We start from the raw sequence: 16,834 nt of genomic DNA, 5'->3' as shown, positions 1-16,834 counted from the left end.
GTGGGCCCAGAAGGCACTGTACCAGGCCCAGGATTGCTCTCAACATCCCCCGAGAGTAGTAACAACATGTGCGAGAATGTTTTAAGCGTACAATCGAGAAAATGAACATTCGTCTTCTCAAAGCGGTGGCACGTGCAAATGCAGAAATCAACCAGCAACAGTTACGAAATGTTCCACTAGATAAGCTGCACGTTATGCTTAGAACGCACGTGGAGGACGGCAACGTGTTTTTATCAACGTTGAAGTACGGCGCCTCGATTCACGTGGGTATCCGCCGTACGGCAGCGTTGGCATCGAAAAACCCGTGCTGGAGCACTGCAACGCGGTAAATTTAAAATGATTTAAGCAAACCTTTGGCGTCGTTACGTTGCGAGGAGGGCGACGCAAGAGGTCGCCTGCGCATTTACCACCCGATTCTCGGCCGTGACGTTGACAGACAGACAGACGCTGACATGATAGGTGAGCGGGAAAGCGAAGGGCGGCATTTAGGTGGGAAAAGTCGATAAGCACTATCGTCTTTTGCTATATTTGCAAGGAAACGAGCAGATACGCGGCCAATTTTTCCCCGTTGATCAGAATGAACGCGCCGTCGTCCAAACACGCTGCGTTCTTGGTAGCCCGATGACGGAAGGCACGCTGTGCACAGTGATGGCCTTCTTTTCAGGCGACGGGGGGTAACCAGCTGTCACCTTCGCTTCCTCACTCCTCAGTAAGTAGCGAAGACTCGTCAGGGCCGCCTTGGGTATCGATAAAACGTACACTACAGTTACAATGTGCTTGCTATTCATAGCCACGGTTCGTTGTGCGGTGATGTGCACTGCCCTCTGGTTAGTTGTAATTGCAACGCACCCTCCCAGTACGTTAGCTCCATTTTCCTCGATTGTATTAGGAGCTGTGCTGGGTTACGGCACCGTGAAATTGGTTTTGTTTGTGAATCGAAAATACGACTTTTTCCCTATTCTGCTAGGGGCGAAAACGATGTATCAAAGAACAACAATGCCTGTGACGTTTCATTGCTGTGGGGTAGGCTCTCTACAGCAGCACGCACAAAAATAGCACAACTAACCAACGAACACGACCACACTCAGAAACTCCTGGAAGAACTAAAAACAAAGTACATTCCTGAACACGACAACCTGAATTACGAGAACTACAACAGCAGTGAAAACGAAGCTCTTGACGCGACATTTATCCTCAGTTAACGAAAAGCCGCTCTGCAAGACTGTAAACAAGCTAAAACACCAGGACGAGAACAAATTACGAACCCATGCCTCCGGACCCTCAGCGATAAAGATCAAGCATGGCTGTTTCAAGAGATTAGCAATATATGGAACAGCAAAATCCCTCCACCCACTGAATGGAAGGAAGGGAAGATAATTTTTGTGCCAAAAGTAGGAAAAGAAATCAAAACACCAAATCTCATACTCATCACAGTGACATCCAACGCCGGTAAGCTCCTCGAACGAATGGTATTACGACGTCTGCGAAAGCATCTTGAAGAACACCAGCACACCCCCTTCAATCTTCTAGGTTTTCGACACAAACTATCTAAGAAGATATCCTCCAAGCACAACATGAAGAAGTGATAAAGGAGCCCATGGCGTCACAATTGAGACCTATAGTAAATGCGAACTTGCAAAAAGCGTTTGATAATGTCTCTCACAATGCTCATCATCATCATCATCATCATCGGCCTATCTACTCCCACTGCAGGGCAAAGGCCTCTCCCATTATTCTCCAATTACCTCAGTCCTGTGCAAACTGTGACCAATTTATCTCGCAAACTTCTTAATCTCATCTGCCCATCTAACTTTCTTGTGCAAACTGTGACCAATTTATCTCGCAAACTTCTTAATCTCATCTGCCCATCTAACTTTCTGCCGCCCCCTGCAACGCTTGCCTTCTCTAGGGATCCACTCTGTTACCCTTAATGACCAGCGGTTATCTTGCCTTCGCATTACATGCCCTGCCCACGTCCATTTCTTCTTCTTAATCTCTACTAATATGTCCTTAACATGTGTTTGTTCCCTGACCCACTCCACTCTCTTCTTGTCCGTTAATGTTACACCTATCATTTTACGCTCCATTGCCCGCTGAGTCGTTCTCAATTTAAGTTGAACCCTCTTAGTGAGCCTCCAAGTTTCCGCCCCGTAGGTGCGTACCACGATGCTTTATTGCAGCAAGTGGCCAAAACGAAAAGTGGAACGGCCGTATATAACTACGTACTTCAACTCTTGCAGAACACCATCCAGATCGGCGACCACCAATCCCTCAAAGTTGGACACCCCCTGCAAGACATCCCTCAGGGAGCAGTGATTTCGCCGACGTTATTTACCCTACCTACGGTGAAAATACATCGAGCTCTGAAAAACATCCAATGACTTCAACACCTCCTGTATAAAGACAACATTACTTTATGGGTCACGCAGGGGTCGCCAGGACAGATTCAGGATACGCTAAAAGAGGCACTGGATGCACTTCAAACGGCAGATGCAACAATTGGGCTGTTGTGTAGCCCTCAAAAGCCTAGCACCTTGCCAGTACATCACCCAAGATGGCATCCACCCCCGATACATCTAAACATCGGCCAACAACCCCTACAAATAGTGAAGGAGACAAAAATGCTAGGTTTATACACACACACCAACGGAAAAGGAGACCATGCGGAAGTTAACGTAATAAAACAAGGACACCAGCTCCTCAAAGTCAGAAGAAGAACTGCCAACAGACATAGTGGTCTCAAAGAAGCCGATCTACTAAAACTTCATGACGCACTCATCTCGTCACGTATCAGATACGCCATACCGTATTGTACGCTAACCAAGAAAAACCACGAGAAGCTTAACCCACTGCAAAAAAAATCTACCACGCTCGCCATGGGAGTACCGGTGAGCACCTCCAACACGCAAATCGAGAACACCGGACTCTACGTAACATGCGGAAGCATCGTAGCAGCACACAAGCACAACCGACTAGCTAGACTAAGAAGCACCATCCATGGACAAGACCTCCTATGACTACTCAAATTCGACACCAACCATCCTCCAGAAGAAGAGAAACCAATTAGCCAGGAAGAACACAACTGAATAACCGTAGCACCCTTCCCAACAAAAATGGACAGCAAAAAGACGACATGAGGCAGAAAAATTGCTGCACCATACTTTACGAAGAAAATAGACGCACATGAAATGAACGACACATCTTCAGAGACGCTAGCAACCATAAGAACCAATGGACATAGGCCACCGTCGAATTCGAAGGAAATGAAGCAATGGCAACCTGTCCCTGCACACAGAGCACTGATGCAAAAATATACGCCATTGGCCAAGCCATCCAAAAATACGTATACCCCAACGAACCTCTAACCATCTACACTGATTCCCAACACAAATACCCCCACAGCACGCACACTTTATGAAAAGATAAAAGTAATGATAGGACTCGATCTACTGCGTACCTGCTCATGTCTGTATGCAGGGTAACGAATGAGCAAACCGACTCGCCCGCGAAACCGCACTCCGGGATCCCTGCAACCGCACCCAGCCCACAGAGATCGCATCCCACCAAAATCCATCACACTGAAAGATCTAGGACACAACCCGGAAGATCACCCTAAGCCACACACACACCTAACCAAAGAAGAACAGGCCTTAGTGAGGCAGGCGCAAACGGGTACCCTCCCAACCCCAGCACGAATGGCCCTTTACCAACGAAGACCACGCCTACAGTGCTCGGAGTGACTGGGATAGCAGGACCAGCGTCACCTATTCGGTAACAGCAACAAGGTACCAGGGCAAGAAACCATTGTGGGACTCTCTTCACGTGAAGACCCAACTGCATTTCAGCAAGCAAAACCTGAACGCCATCGCAAGGGACATCAACTAGCCCCGACAAGGATTCAACTTAGTCCACATGACGCCGCCTAGGAAGACCCGATAGGCAACCTAGAGGTTCCTGAACAGAGGGAACCTATAGCGGCAAAAGATATATACAATAAAGCTTTCATTCAGTCATTCATTCATTCACAGATAAACCCCAAGAGGTGGCAGGTACCAAAAATTTCCTTACAGCTTTTCGTCCACGTGTGATTCTATTACTGCTCAATTACATAGGTGCTCCTGTTTACCAGAATAGTTACATGAGAAAATTTGCTTGATTACCCCTTCGTTAAATTGAAGGAGGACGTATGGGGTTCCTAAATGAATTCACAATTTGAGCTTGGTCGCGGGGCCTTGCGTTTTTCAAGCGTTTCTGGAAACACTTCCTGACAGTACGCTCCAAGGCTTTTCCAAGAATGTTGCGGATATTTGACTTAGCGGAATGAGCTGGATTTCCAGGTTAGAATGGCAATCTTATTTTAGCCGCATTCTGATTGGGGGAGAGCGGTCTCATCTCTGCAGTGGTTTTAAAACACGATCCAAGAGAATCGCGCTCAAGAATATTTAAATATGTACATGCGATTAAGTGTGGGTAGGGGCACTGCTCTTCTCGCCTCCTCAGTACTAGCGAGTAGTTCAATAATATAATAAAAAATTTCCTCCATCTCCCTGCGAGGGAACCCTGGTGTGATGCCGCGCATCTGGGGGTTCAATTGGCGTTTCCATTTTGTTGATTCTGATTGATTGATTGATTGTGGGGGTTTAATGCACCGACGCAACGCAAGCGATGAGGCGCGCCGTAGTGGAGGGCTCCGGATTAATTTTAACCACCTGGGGATCTTTAACGTGCGCCGAAATCTCGTACACACGGGCGTTTTTGCTTTTCGCCTCCATAAGAAAAGCGGCCGCCGCGGCCGGGAATCGTACCGCGGCCGGGAAATCGTGCCGCAGCGGCGGCCGCTGCGGCCGGGAATCGTGCCATTTTGTTGATTCTCTACATCGCGTGAAACGTAATGTGAACGCGTAGAATGCCTTCCATCACATACGGATGTTCTCATAAACGGGACGATGGAGGCAATTTTACATTTTCATGCACATGCATGCGCGAAATGAGAGAGTACACGCGTTTTAGCGGCCACCACCCAGCGCGATACCAGCTTTATATTCACAGCGTTTGAAGGAGAGGAGACTGCGAAGGAGAGTCGCACATGCGCGCACATGCGCACCGGAGCAGCTGTTAACGAAGCGTTAACGCAGCGAAGCGCGCGCCAACCAAGCGCACCAGCTGTCATTATGCTAATGCGCTGGAGTGAGAGTGTTGCACACAGCTGTGGGAGAGGCGAACGGAGGAGGGCTGCGGACGGACGCCGCCGCCGCCGCCGACGGCGCAGGAGGGACATGCCTCAGAGCAAGAGATGCGCCGCATCTAATCATTGCAAAAAGAAGGGGGCACACGGACGAAGTGAAGATGGGCACACATGGTCACGTGTGTCCGTCGTGTGCCATATTCACACGTGGGTCTTCTTCACACACGCGCCGTGTATGTCCGTCTTCACTTCGTCCTTGTCTTCTTTTTTGCGCAATTATTTAATTGTTTTATGGAGTACCAACATGCCAAGCATGCTACTCTTATTGCATACGTCCAATCAAATAAAGTGTCTATTTTCCGGAAACAAATTTATTGGTCGATATAACTCTTCGTTAGCCTTCCCCGATTATGGTCGGGATTAGTATTCAGGTTGTGGTGTTCTGGTATGCAGGCTGGCAACGGACGTTGGAGGCAGTCTCATATTTAGAAATACTTTGGCAGTCTCACATGCGCCGGCCTGCTGTCGCGGTCACCCAGCTGAATTCATGATTCGTTGCAGAGTTAGCGGTTCCCAGTCTAAAATCACAACAGGAATACCACAAAATCGAACAAGAATCCCTGTCGTAAACAAAAAACATTACGCCCACCTACCATTGCGGGAACCCTGGTGTGATGCGACGCTGAGGGGGGTTCAAGCTCAAGCGGAGAGCAACCATCGACCGAAAGGCCGCCGTAGAGCAGCACACCGGTTATATGCGCAGCGCGCCCGAAGGAGAGGAGACCGCGGAAGAGAGAGTACTGCACATGCGCCGGCGCCAGTGCGTCTGCCGCGGCTATGACGCAATACAATCCAACACAATCCACTTTAACCCAATGCAATCCAATCCAAGCCAAGCCAAGCCAAGCCAATTCATTCGAATTCAATCCAATGCCCCTCGCGAGAGAGGGACATCGGAGAGGAGAGGGGGTGAGCGGCGGAGAGCGCAGCTCGCGCGGCGAGGAGAATGGGGGAGGGGCGGAGGACAACAACGCCGACGACGCTGCATGGACAAGGCGAGTGAATGAGATGCAGTCGCATCTAAAAAACTTTGTTGTGACAACAGAAGCCCTGTTGTTACGACAAAGCCATCTGTTACGACACACATTTCTACCGTAACGACAAAGTCAATTTTCTCAACGACAAACATACCTGTAGTCCCAACAGAACTGCCATTTACACTACTCTTCACAATGGGGGATAATATTCAATCCGTGCGCTACTTCTGATGGAACATCGGTATCACGACAACACAGGAATTCGGCATGACGGAACATCAAAATAAGGACAGGAATAGGACACACGACCAAATATCACAATCCTGACCTGAGAAGAATACGATAAGACGACAGTACGACACACAAAACTACAGAAATGTTTCTTGTCATCAATTTCGACTTGGCTGTCTTTGCCTTACCTGTCGGTTGAATGGGCCACGCCTCGCTTCCCTTAATTGCAGTGGATGGTGTTCTCGTGCCGAGTATAGTGCGTCGTGACTATCGATTAGGTGCTTTTCTTTTCATGCTCACCCACCGCGGTGGCTCAGTGGCGAAAGCGTTGCGCTGCTGAGCACGAGGTCGGGGGTTCAATGCCCGGCCGCGGCGGCCGCTTTTATGATGGAAGCGAAAAGGAAAAAAACGCCCTGTGTACGAGATCTCCAGGTGGTCAAAGTTAATCCGGAGCCCTCCACTACGGCGCGCCTCATCGCCAACGTTGCGTCAGCGCGTTAAACCCCTAAATCAATCAATCAATCAATCAATCAATCAATCAATCAATCAATCAATCAATCAATCAATCAATCACTTCTGCAGCCCGTTTCCAACAGGTTACATTTGGCGAGAGTCACGTAGTTGGTGTTCCCGAAACTTATGAGTTTTATAGGCATAGGAAACGTGATTCACATTTGCATGTGTGGTGGTGGTGGTTCCAGTGAAACGGCGCGTACCCACTCAGGTGGATTCGCCAGGAAATGGGTGCCTTCCCGAAAGAAATTAGGTAATTTTTGTGTTCGCTGTAGAAGTGCTCATGGAATAGAGAACCTGCACCGCACCACACGTGCTCAACGTCCTCCGCGTGGAATTGGCCTCCCAAGCGGGCTCGCTGGCTAGCTGTGAGGAGGTACGGCTGCGGAGGCTTCGAGTTGCGGCGGCATTATCCCCAGCAGTGAATGGCCACCGCGCTATCATGCGCTGTTTGCGAATACCTCTTCCTTTGTATAGTTTCAGCGTCAGAAGCTGACGCTAATCGGGTTATGGACTGGCTCAGCACGTGGCAGCGCACGCATTCTGCAGCTCCGCGGGACAGGACTCCATCCTGGGAGACCAACAGATCTTAAGCGTTGGATATCCGGCCCAGCACTGGCCTCTTGGTTGTTGGCGCGATAGGGGTGCAATGATCTGGCTTTGAAGACTTTCCCTTATCCCGTAGGACAATTTCTTACAAACAAGTGCAGGTCTCTGGGCCCTAAAACAGGATTGAGCTGGACTGATGCATTAGGTTAACGGATTCGTTGCCCCTTTTGTAGCACAGTTTGTATGTTCACTTCTAACAGAAAACGTGGTAAAAAATTGATAGCAAAGCGGCAGGTATATAATTTTGGCTTTAATAGTCTTGGGGCTGCCTTTTCTAAGTGCGGCATTCTGAATAAATAAATCGATCTACTTTAACAGAACGTGCTGTTGGGCGAGTTGGTACATACTGAATGGGAGGCTTAGCGCAAAAAAGACGAGGACGTTTGTTACCGTCCTCGTCTTTTTTGCGCTAAGCCTCCCATTCAAATCGATCTACGATTTCTGAATGACTTAGTCCACTGCATCGTGTAGTGTTAGTCTATACAACATGGTATCTTCGCTGACATTACTGTTAATACTTTGGTTTAGCTTGAATAATACCTTGGCTACGTCTTCAGAAAGGAGACTTATCCTGGCGGCATTTCGGCTTGGGCCAGTGGGAAGAACGAGGTTAACTTGTCTTTACGCCATGTTCGTTATTTTGCGTGCAAGAGACAGCGTCGACAGGGTATCCTGCTTGAGTTCGAATTGTGCTGTAGTCGCGAAAATAGCGTAACGTCTTCAAGGGGAGGGGAGCGGACTTGCGTGTGTGGGCGGCTGGTTGGGATACCGGGGCTGCCGGACCTTGGTTGCTAGGCATGGTCGAAGTAAGACTTAGTACTACCTCTAACTTTAGGTTCCATGGACGCTATATCTATAAACGTGCAAAAAAAACATTCTCTGCCTCTTTGACCTACTGAACGCGGTGGGATTTTTTTCCGCTCGTCTCACGATTCATTTTACTGTTGTGTTCCTGATTGTCCTATGTGATGCCCGCACTGGCCCCGTAGCCACCGACAAAGGCTGGGACTTGGTTTGGCGAGGGTCGGGTCATAGCGGTCGTGTCTACCCCTAAATAATTAGGGATAGCTTCCTTCGCTCGCCCGGAAAACCTACATCTCTTTTAAAATATCCCCCACTGTTCGGAGCGCGGTGTTCGCAGAGCTGCTTAGGCGAGATGTGTGCGATGTTTTACTGAAAATTTCAAAGGGCGCAGGGTTTCTACAGAAATTCCTAAAAAAATCACCAGCACAGGTGAGACCGAAGACACTCCACTTCTCTGGATTATATCGCGCTGTTATTTTTGTACCATTTAAATATTACCCATAGCGGCATGGGTTCCCGGGTGTCACCAGTCGCCGGCAACAAATTACTCCATGCGCCGTATGCAGAGCCCGTACAAGGCCAGTCCAAAGTTTGTAGCTGAAAATGATTTGTTGCAACCGTGGCAGTGTTGTCACATCACTTACAAGGCACCAGACCAATGAATTTAAAGTGTTAAGTTTTGAAGAAATCCTGTGCAAAAGATGCTGCCCCATTGCGCAGATATCACACATGAGCCTCAACACAGAAATCCCGCACTGCACTTGTGGGGGCCCCGCGTGAAGCCAAGCTTTTCTCTGACGGTGAGTGGTAACAGTGGGGACCAGGAGCCCAAGCACGTAATGCAAGAGCAGGGATAAACTAAGAGTAAGGTATTTGCTTAAATCTCTCCTAGCACTATGCTGACGCCGACACCCTTAGCCTAGGCAGCTGACAGAAAGAGCACGCGAAAGAGTGGCCGATTCACCGGAAACTTACATGACATCGTTTAAAGAGATAGGTTTGACACCGTTCGTGCCAGCATGGCACTGCGAGGAAAGGCATCCGTACCAAATGTAAAAACTCAAAATACTTTTTGTTAGAGCAATGCCCAAACGGCGCAGACCAATGCCCAAACATGCTACATACCATAATGTATTAGTAATGCTTTCATTAGGACATATAAGTCGGATTTATGTCTTTTGCCGGAACTACAATGGCATGTATGCACAAAGCGATATGGTAGTGGTTACCTCGCCCCCACATCAGAATACGAAGGTACATATCCAAACACTTACGTTTCCCATAACAAATTTATTGAAGACATTAAGGACTGAAAGCAATTCACAAAACATTATTTTATTACACAAAGACTACCTGTGCTATACGACCGTTTTAAAGGCTTTCGGAACAATTGCCTATCGAGTAGCAAACTGGAAATCCATAGAGGGCTCCTGTAAGTGATCTTCTCTGCTGTCATTCGAATGTTGTCGTGTAGCAGAGGCATCAGATGCGAGCCAAGCTCCTTTTGCGGGCGTCCTGAACGCCAACGAAACATTTACGCTGCACGCCAACGGTCTTAGAACTAACACGGGGAGGCTCTGGCAAAAACAAAAAAACGACGGGAAAAAGGCGCGTACGCATACAACAGTGCTTGCGTCTATGCTTTGTCGCAACCACACGTCAAAGAATGTATTAGGCTCGAAATGCGGGAACGCGTTTAGAAAGCGTGGTCGCAGTGCGGAAGAAAAGGTTCCGTAAGTGTCCTTCGTAGACGTCAGTAAATTTATATATGCAGAAGCACAGGCTGTGTACCCGATTCTGGAAACTTTGCTTCAGCAAATATATGTCTGCCCCTCACTGGCAAAACGGTGGGCACGCTTAAAAACCAAACTAATTAACACAGTTGCGCCGCAAGGTTCACGAACACTTCTATGCAAATCCAAATTTCTGATGAAAGGAAGCCATCATGTACCAGAAAAAGTCGCATCGCTATCCTTTTTTGTTTTATTAGTCTTGATCTCAGGTAATCCTTGGACTCACGCTGCAAAAAATACACTTACGCACAGACACTTTTGAGAGACTCCGTCATAAAATAATAAGCACTGGCCATCCAGACTTCCGGCGTGGCCGTGGAAGGAAAAATGACAACGTAAAAGTGTGTGCTTTCATAGTGTTTTGAACAAAGGTTGCCTTCTCACCATTTCCAGGGCATTCGTTTCCTTGAAACGAGTCTACTATTTTGCAATATTAGACTGAATTGTAAGTGGTGCAAGGTGGATGTGCCCCAAAGTGAATTAACCCACCTTTTTTTAACTGTGGTTTCTTGCTCCGTGTGAAGTGCTCAAGTGCTCCTTCGTTTCTTTAAGCGACGCCTAATAAAAATGAAGCATTATGTTCTGTTTTATATTATAGCATATATTTGTCTGTAGTTGATACCAATCCTGTTTCAGAAAACCCGACTTTTTTTGACGATCATGATGATTCTGGCTGAAGTGAAAAAAAAAAATGAAACGCTTCCCGCGGTCAGATTCGAACCTGGGTCCCGCGCGTTATCAAGTTGACGTCTGTACAATCGCGCCATTCCTTAAAGGTCGCAACTGCCATGATTTGGAGAGGTGCGCATAGCCGTTGAGAATTGGAAAAAAGCATGCATTCCTCCGTCTAACGATGACAATGGTTGAACGCCCGGCAAAGCCATGAAATGACAGTATGAGTAACTCACTGAGAGCACAATCGGTGTGTAGTAAACCGTCTCGATAAGAAATGCCTTATGTGTTTTTTAAAGACGATAGTGTTTCTTGGGCTACTTCAACCCAGAAATTTTGGTCTGTCTGTATGCATGTCTGTCCGTCTGTCTGTCTGTGACTCGATTCAGCCACCCGGCCAAATCAAAACAATGCCTGTGCAATAGTCTTATATAGTCACAGCTAAATCAACCCGTCTATGTCCGGTGTAATGTTCATATTTGTCAACATTGTTGAAGAAGAACAATATGTCACGCAAATATGAGTCAACAAATCAATACAGAAGTGATATTTGCAGTGTTCCTTTATAAAAAAATCAAACATGGTTGACTTTTGCGAAAATAAATACTTCATCAACTGCAGAAAAAGAATTCACTCCGCCGTCGCCTGCTGTCGCCCGCGCCACTATAGCTTCTGGCGCCATTTTAAGAAATCAACCGGCAACAGTTACGCAAGGTTCCACTAGATAGTTTCCACGTTCTGCTTGCAACGCACGTGGAGTAGGGAAACGCGGTTCTATAAACGTTGAAGTATTTCGCCTCGATTAACGCGCGTCTTCGCCGTACGGCAGCGTTCGCATCGAGACACCCGGTTTGGAGCAGTGGAACGCGGGAAATTTAAAATGATTTAAGCAAAGCTTTGGCGTCTTTACCTTGTGAGGAGCGCGACGCAAAAGGAACAACATGAGAGGTGACCGGGAAAGTGAAGGGAGGCATTTATTTCGCAAAAGCCGATAAAGACTATCGTCTATTGACGGCATCTGCAACGAAAGGAGCAGATACGCGGCCAATTTTATTCAGGCGGTGCGACGTGGGTCCGCTCGCTTCTCGGGTGGTTCGTTTGGTGTTGGACGTGATTTTGGAAAGATTCGCGTTCCGGCATCGCTGTCGTTCCGACTGAGGGTTAGTTGATTTTTTTCGTTGCGCCTGGTTGTAGTGCGCAGCACAGCGGCTGCTCCCGCCTCACGCAAGCTTTTTGGAGATAATGTACGGTTTGATTTAGGAGAACGCTTTTAAAGATAACCTTTTCAAAATTGTTTACGTCGTGTTGAGCAACGAATTTGTAAATTTTCCCTTTTTTGCTTACGCTTACTGCAGTTTTTCTCTGTTGATAAATGAGCAAGTCTCCGTACCTTCGCTGTTTGGGTTCCTGGTTTGCTTCAATAAACGCTTTCAAAAACATTTTAAGCTAACTAAACATTTGTACTGGTTGCAGGCATACCATTACCTGCTGGGAACACCATGACACCAGCAGGAACCATGTGTAGTTGTATAATTTGATTATTTTGCGGCATTGCTAGAGAGAGCTTTCGAGCAGGCCCTTTTTAGGGCCCTTTGTCCGGCTTGCAATTAGCAAACACACCACGGTAGACCAAAAGGGATGTATTTGTAAAGCAACCTTACTTTCTCCCTCCAAGTAAGCGAGATATCAGCGTTTCCAAACAGGTAGACAAACGCAGACTCCGCAAGTTGGCGCTCACCATTTATCGCTTGAGGGGATGCCCGGTGGGGATGCCCGTGAGGGTAGGGTCAAAACCCCATTATATGCGACGTGTTGTTTCAAAGCATAAATACCGTGTCAGTTCATTGCACTTGCCTTACCACCACGTTCTTCATTTATCTAGGAAACTGCTACAAGCTAAAACGACTACCGAGGCGTCTATGCTGACCGTGTTGTTCGTGGCCAGCTGCACCTTTGAGTACTTCCTTGGATGCATCGAGGCCATCTATTTTTGTATTCTGGGTCCCCGAGTGAAGTCACTGGCAATAGGCGCCATCTTTAACAAGGTATGCAGAGAAATTAGTTGCCTGCGGTTGGTGTAAATTTGGAAACGCCGACGTGCTATATTTGGCAGTCTTGGCAGCAGCTACTAAATATTCCAATAATATTTTTTATTATATGTATACCACCCACCCACTCTCTTCTCCTTCAATAACGTGTTATGTAGCCAGAAGTGCACGATGTTGTACGTAGCATGACGGCGACATGATACTTTATACAAAACAACGCTTTTGTGCGCGGGAAAGAAAACCTATGCAATTAAGTTGGTATACGCGAATAGATTGATATGTCACTCGTGTGTTTCCTGAGATTGGCAGATCGAAATACAGCACAATAATTGATTTGATTAAAAGCTTTAAACATGAAAACAAAAATAGAAATTCCCAGTAAAACATTCGGTGTTATCGTTGTAATCCTCAAAGCATTTTACTCGTATTGAATTAGCTTTTACAACCTTATCATTTTCTTTTGTTTTTTTCTGTTCGGGGTATTGCGTTCTAGTTCTGGTTTTTAAAGGCAGAACTAGTTATTGATGTTTAATTGATGATGTTATTGATGATGTTATTGATGTTTAAACTAACCCGTGTTTTTAGTGCGTACATCTTCTGAGACACCTTCTATTCAAAACGATTCTCTCAACAATGGAAAAATGTTTATTGCACGCGAGGGATTAGACCGAAGTGTGTAGTTTCCCTTAATTGTGAAAGATGTAGACTCTTTGAACCGTGAAATGTAATCTGAGATTCTATTGCCGCAAGGTCACCCAATGGAAAACAGCGGCAATACTGTAATGCAAAACTCAAATGTAATTCCTGTCTGCTCGCCTACGTGATGTTTGTACTGGTAAATCATGTAGTCTAAGTAGGACTGATATAAAAGCTTGCCGAATCAAATGTCGAATCCATAAAAATTGAATGGTACGAGTAGTAAGTGCTCCGAGTTAAGGTAGAAGGTGATGTGCAACATGTGTACTGCCAAATACGTCTGAGTAATTAGAGAACAGAGAAGTGATATTCATAAATTCTTAGGGCACCACGCAGGCGCCAACTTGTTTATGCAGGCATGCGGCGCGAATGCAACCGCTTTGCACGCTGGCACACGTAGTGAATGACAAGAAATATAGCAAGAAAAACAAACACAAATCGCCGCACAAAAAATTAAAAAAAAGCGCAAAATTTCTTGCGTAACCCCCGCAGTAACGGCTGATGCACGGTCCTTGGTTAGGACTTCCGGGACTTCATGTCGCAGCACAACTTGGCTTATGAAAAACTTTGCGACTTCTTGTGCAGTCCCCCTAGGAAGAGCGGCGGTCTATGCTTTGCGGGTCATGTAATCCTCGCTACGACAATCCACTTGTTCTCGGATGGCGAGGTGGGAAACAGGCCTAAAAGGTCCATTCCAATCTGCTGGAAGGGCCTGAATGGGCCGGCCATCGGCTGCAGGAGTAAGACGGGTCTCGTCGACGGCGTTTTTTGTCTCTGGCAGTCACTGCTGCCCCGGACGTAGTGGGTGACGTCGGATGCAAGGCGCGGCCAGTAGTACCTCGCCTTGATTTTTCCAATAGCGCGAGCTATGCCGAGATGTCCGGACCTTAATGTGGCGCGCTTCCAAAATTTCGTCACGAAGGTCTGGGGGGATGATAAGACGGTTATTCGTTCTCGTTCCGGGGCTGAAATTTTAAATGCAGAGCATTTCTTTAACTCACGATGTCACCCGTTCTAGGCGTCCGTAGTAGTCCGCATCGCTCGCCTCGACATGCCCGGCTCAGACGTTTCGCTATCGGCGCGATCAACATTCGATAGCGCGCCCAGGCACGTTTCAAGGACACTCTCTCCCCTCTCTCGGACTCAACGTGCGCCGAGTTGCCACAAGTGCAATAACATTAACGTAACGCAAACTACTTAACGTCGTGCGCCCCCGGAAATGCTCTGCATTTGATCGTGCCCCTCGCGAGGGGAATGTTTCGCTGCGTCGCCATGCGAACAGTTTACCACGATTTAGTTTCAGTTCCGTATCTCAACGCAGCCGCCGTGGAGAGAAGGCGGCCGGCCGCGACTCTCGCCACCGAGGCGCTGTGGTTGCGAGTTGCGCTAGGAAAGCGAGCGTCGTCTGCTAGCGGGGAGCGGAACGCGTTCCGCTCGGCATCTCCGGTCTTCGCCACTTCTGGCTGCGCACTGCAAAGAAATTTAGATTTTCTTAAGGGCTACACATGTCAGCAAAAAGCACTTCTGTGTGAATGTGTGAGCGAAGTAAGAACTATATTCTTCACAAAGACGGATCTCTTCAGGCTGAATGCTGGTAAGTTGCGTTTGAAGGCCCATGGCACGATGACGTTTTAATTTGTGACATCCCAGCCGAGGCGACGACGACGACGAACGAGCGCTACCGGGAACGCATCATCATCAGTGTCTTGCTCTGGCAGCTCGAGTGCTTCGCGGTCAAGAGCGTTCTTCTCCGCTGCTTCTTCTATTAGCGTTTTAGTAAAGCTTACCAACACCCCCAACGCGTATTTGCTGTACGCGACACTGGTGGAGGTTGCGGGGTACGACTACCCTATGCAGAGGACCCCTTCGGCCGGCCTGGAACGGCCTCACCTTGTCCACACACCTGTCCATCGGGCTAGTCGTCGCCAACGCGGACTGTCTCCCGAGTGCGGTTACCTTGACTTCCCTGCACCTAGACGTCAAGCCCCAGCACCCCAAGTAATGACGCAACCACTTCCCTGCCAGGTAACTCTCCAACAGCCACGTACGCCGGCCATTTTTCACGGTGAGGTGTTTGAGGACGTCGAGGATTGGCTGGAGCAGTTTGAGCGGGTCGCATCGTTCAACCAGTGGGACGCTCGTCAAAAGCTGCGTGAGGTGTATTACTCGCTAGAACATGGCGCAAGGACGTGGTTCGAGAACCGCGAAGCGAGGTTATCTACTTGGGAGGAATTTCGCCAGGAGCTGCTGGAGTCATTCGCCAGCAGCGACCGCCGTGACCACGCTCAGCGCCTTTTGGAGTCTCGCATCCAAAAACCGAACGAGACGGTGGCGATGTTTGCAGAGGACATGGCACGCCTCTTCCGTAGAGCCGACCCTGAAATGTCAGAGCCGAAGAAACTACGGCATCTAATGCATGGCGTGAAGGAACAACTGTTCGCCGGCCTCGTACGAAATCCACCCCGCACAGTGAAGGATTTCATTAAGGAGGCCACAGCCATAGAGCATGCCCTGCGGGACAGATGCCGGCAATATGACCGGGTTACCGGCGGTTCTCCAAGCGCTACTGCTGCAGCTACTGCATCCAGTGACAGGTCCCTGCGTGAGATCGTGCGATCGATAGTTAGCGAGGAACTGCAGCTGCACGGGATAGGCTCTTCACAACCTTCGCATGCTTCTGTCGCCGACATCGTGCGTCAGGAGATCCGGCAAGCCTTGGCCATTCTGGAGAGCCAGCCGCAGCAGCTCCAACCAAGCTATGTGTCGGTTGTCCGTCGTCACCCACCTGTACCGCCTATTCCAGCACCTCAACGGGCTCCCCAAACCGATTCCTGGCATCAGGGAGTGCACACCAACCCGCATCCCTGGCCTCGAATGGAGACTTCAGCTGGACGACAGCTACGGAAGTCCGAAGTCTGGCGCACAAATGACAACCGGCCGCTGTGTTTTCACTGTGGCGAAGCAGGCCATATCTAACGCCGTTGTCCGTACCGCGAAATTGGGCTTTCCAGATTCGCTCCCACGGCTCCACGCCCTTGCTTTGGACAAAGACCCCCTGCTATCGAGGAATACCTTGCGGCGAGACGAGACCTTTCGCCGAACCGTCGACCACGTTCACCGTCCCCAGCGAACGACGTCTCCCCCAACCGTCGGAACTTCGGCGGGATACTGCGAGGCAGATCCCCAAGCCCTAGGCGGGGAAACTAAAAGCAGCAACCTCTGGAGGCAGGGTTGCTCGTAGCTTAA

The 16,834-nt window shown here is 48.5% G+C and overlaps 1 protein-coding gene across 7 annotated transcripts in view; it reads left to right on the top strand.

Moving 5' to 3' along the window:
• The window catches only part of LOC144165193 (multidrug resistance-associated protein 1-like), a 333,102-nt gene that overhangs the window by 144,557 nt on the left and 171,711 nt on the right, over positions 1–16,834 (top strand). For all 7 annotated transcript variants that reach the window (XM_077695311.1, XM_077695307.1, XM_077695310.1 and 4 more), the window contains one exon: positions 12,727–12,889. In XM_077695311.1, coding sequence (XP_077551437.1) covers positions 12,727–12,889 — 163 coding nt within the window. The remainder of the gene's footprint in view (positions 1–12,726; positions 12,890–16,834) is intronic.

This window comes from Haemaphysalis longicornis, unplaced genomic scaffold, assembly GCF_048455015.1.
Source record: "Haemaphysalis longicornis isolate Haplotype H1 unplaced genomic scaffold, Haemaphysalis longicornis Haplotype H1 scaffold_14, whole genome shotgun sequence".
Classification (NCBI taxonomy): Eukaryota; Metazoa; Arthropoda; class Arachnida; order Ixodida; family Ixodidae; genus Haemaphysalis; species Haemaphysalis longicornis.
This window is presented reverse-complemented; position numbering and strand designations above follow the sequence as displayed.